Source organism: Notothenia coriiceps, unplaced genomic scaffold (genome assembly GCF_000735185.1).
Source record: "Notothenia coriiceps isolate Sejong01 unplaced genomic scaffold, NC01 NC01_scaffold00017872, whole genome shotgun sequence".
Classification (NCBI taxonomy): Eukaryota; Metazoa; Chordata; class Actinopteri; order Perciformes; family Nototheniidae; genus Notothenia; species Notothenia coriiceps.
In genome coordinates this window covers 10,722-12,706 of record NW_011350573.1, presented here as the reverse complement: position 1 = coordinate 12,706, position 1,985 = coordinate 10,722, and the positions used below count along the sequence as shown (strand labels likewise).

The 1,985-nt window shown below is 37.2% G+C and overlaps 1 protein-coding gene across 1 annotated transcript in view; it reads left to right on the top strand.

Annotated features, from left to right (window-relative positions):
• The first annotated feature begins 1,292 nt into the window (after positions 1-1,292).
• LOC104950675 (secretory phospholipase A2 receptor-like) overlaps positions 1,293-1,985 on the top strand; it is a 2,149-nt gene continuing 1,456 nt past the window's right edge. The window contains exons 1-2 of the mRNA XM_010777221.1: positions 1,293-1,307; positions 1,397-1,589. Coding sequence (XP_010775523.1) covers positions 1,293-1,307; positions 1,397-1,589 — 208 coding nt within the window. The remainder of the gene's footprint in view (positions 1,308-1,396; positions 1,590-1,985) is intronic.

The window sequence follows — 1,985 nt, the reverse complement described above, 5'->3', positions numbered from 1 at the left end:
ATATACGAAGTGTTAACAAAGCCTTAGAGTAGTCTATGGGTATGACAGAGGACTTGCCCAGGGTCAGTTTAGAGACTTAAAAGGCCTAAAGCCCAGTGTGCATGGATGGATGGGAACAGTACAAATGAAAAGCAAATAGGAATACATACAGTAACACTTGACATGTTGCTACACCAAATGCAGCACCCTTTGTATATTTCCTGGTGACAAATTGCCTATTTTTACGTTTAATTTACATTTGACGAGACATTTAGTTTTTACGAATTGGAGGTAGTGTTCCTTTCTTGTTCGGTCTGCTCCATCTTTACAAAAGTGTTTATTTTCTTCAGTAATCTAACAGTATTTTTATCTTATTTTTTTCAAAGGACAGGCAGTACTCGCTATGGCAAATATGCAAATGCCATTTCCAGCAAATACAGTCTGTTTTTACTGGAGCATAGAAGCAACTGCACCTTGCGTTGAACAGCAATAAAATTAGATTAAACCTGACTAAATGTAGGCTTATGAAAGCACCCTAAAAGGTGACAGTCAAATTCTTCCTCTAAATGAGTTAGGTATGCTATAAGAGATCCATTCAGCCAGACTTCACCACCTTTAGTTAATCAATAATCTCTCGCCTTTCCTGATTTTACTATGTACTCATGTAAGGGAAAATAGATGGTGCGTTCAGCTGGTTCACGTCCCTCATACCAGATATAAACCTGTGGATTCTCAAAGTTTGCAACAGCATACGGCACCGGACCTCAACAGGTAAGAGACTTCATAGATATGGACGACACACACTGTTAATAATGAGGGGTTCAACAGCTCTCATACACACGACGCATTTAAACATCTAGATCTTTCTCTGTGCTTAATACTCTTTGTTTATTCTTTGTATTCTTCAAAGTCTTCTCACCATTTGAACCTAACATCACCGTGGAGATGGCTCTTTTGGTTTTCCTGCTGTGTTCAGGTGAGGGTTCCTTTCTGATCTTTGGATATTTTGTGCACATAAGTTAATGCATGCCCTGCAAATAGATCTCAAAGATGATATATTTTCTAATCAGTAGCACTAAATATTTCTACATGCTGCCTCCATTATTCCTACTTTGATAAAATGAGAAATGAATCATGCATTCATCAGAGGTTCCTAGTAATGTCAATTCAAACATTCTAAAGCTCAAAATATTGTTTTAATAAGGAGTTGATATTAAGTAAGTAAAGAAAAATGTATTGTGTTTTTTTTCTTTTCACAGGATTATTTCACTTTACATTGACTTCACACCTACGAATTTTAAATTTTCATGAAGATGTTATTTCGTGGAGTAATGCGAAGAAACATTGTTCTGAGAATAATGAATTACTTGTAACTCTGTATGATGAAGAGGACGACATTTTCACATATAAGTTTCAGAAATCAAAGAGACATTCTTTCTGGCTTGGTCTGCGTAAGAATCGAAATCTTACTTGGTCCAACGGTGACAATGTCAACTTCAATAAATCATCTGTGAGTTTGCCAGATGGGAAGCAGATTTGTGAAGCTATTGACAACGACACATGGACAGGTTATCATTGTTCAGAGAAGAAACACTTCATGTGCTCCAAAGGTACGTTTCAGCATATTTGATCCGTCTGTGATGTTGAGATGTCTGTAACAGTCAACTGTAGAGCCCCATTGACACACACACAGCCACTTTAATGCCATTTCAAACATCTCATTATGGACAGCAGGTAAACTACTTTGGCTAATGTGACGTCAGACTAAAGGATGGTGATCATCAAACAAGCATTAAACTCAAAATGAATGTTGTATACATATATTTACGCTTATTTCCTGTCAATTTATAAACATTTTAACTTTTTCCGATTGCTGTGGGTTTAGTTCATATTTAAAGCTAATTACGCACACACACACACACACACACACACACACACACACACACACACACACACACACACACACACACACACACACACACACACACACACACACACACACACAA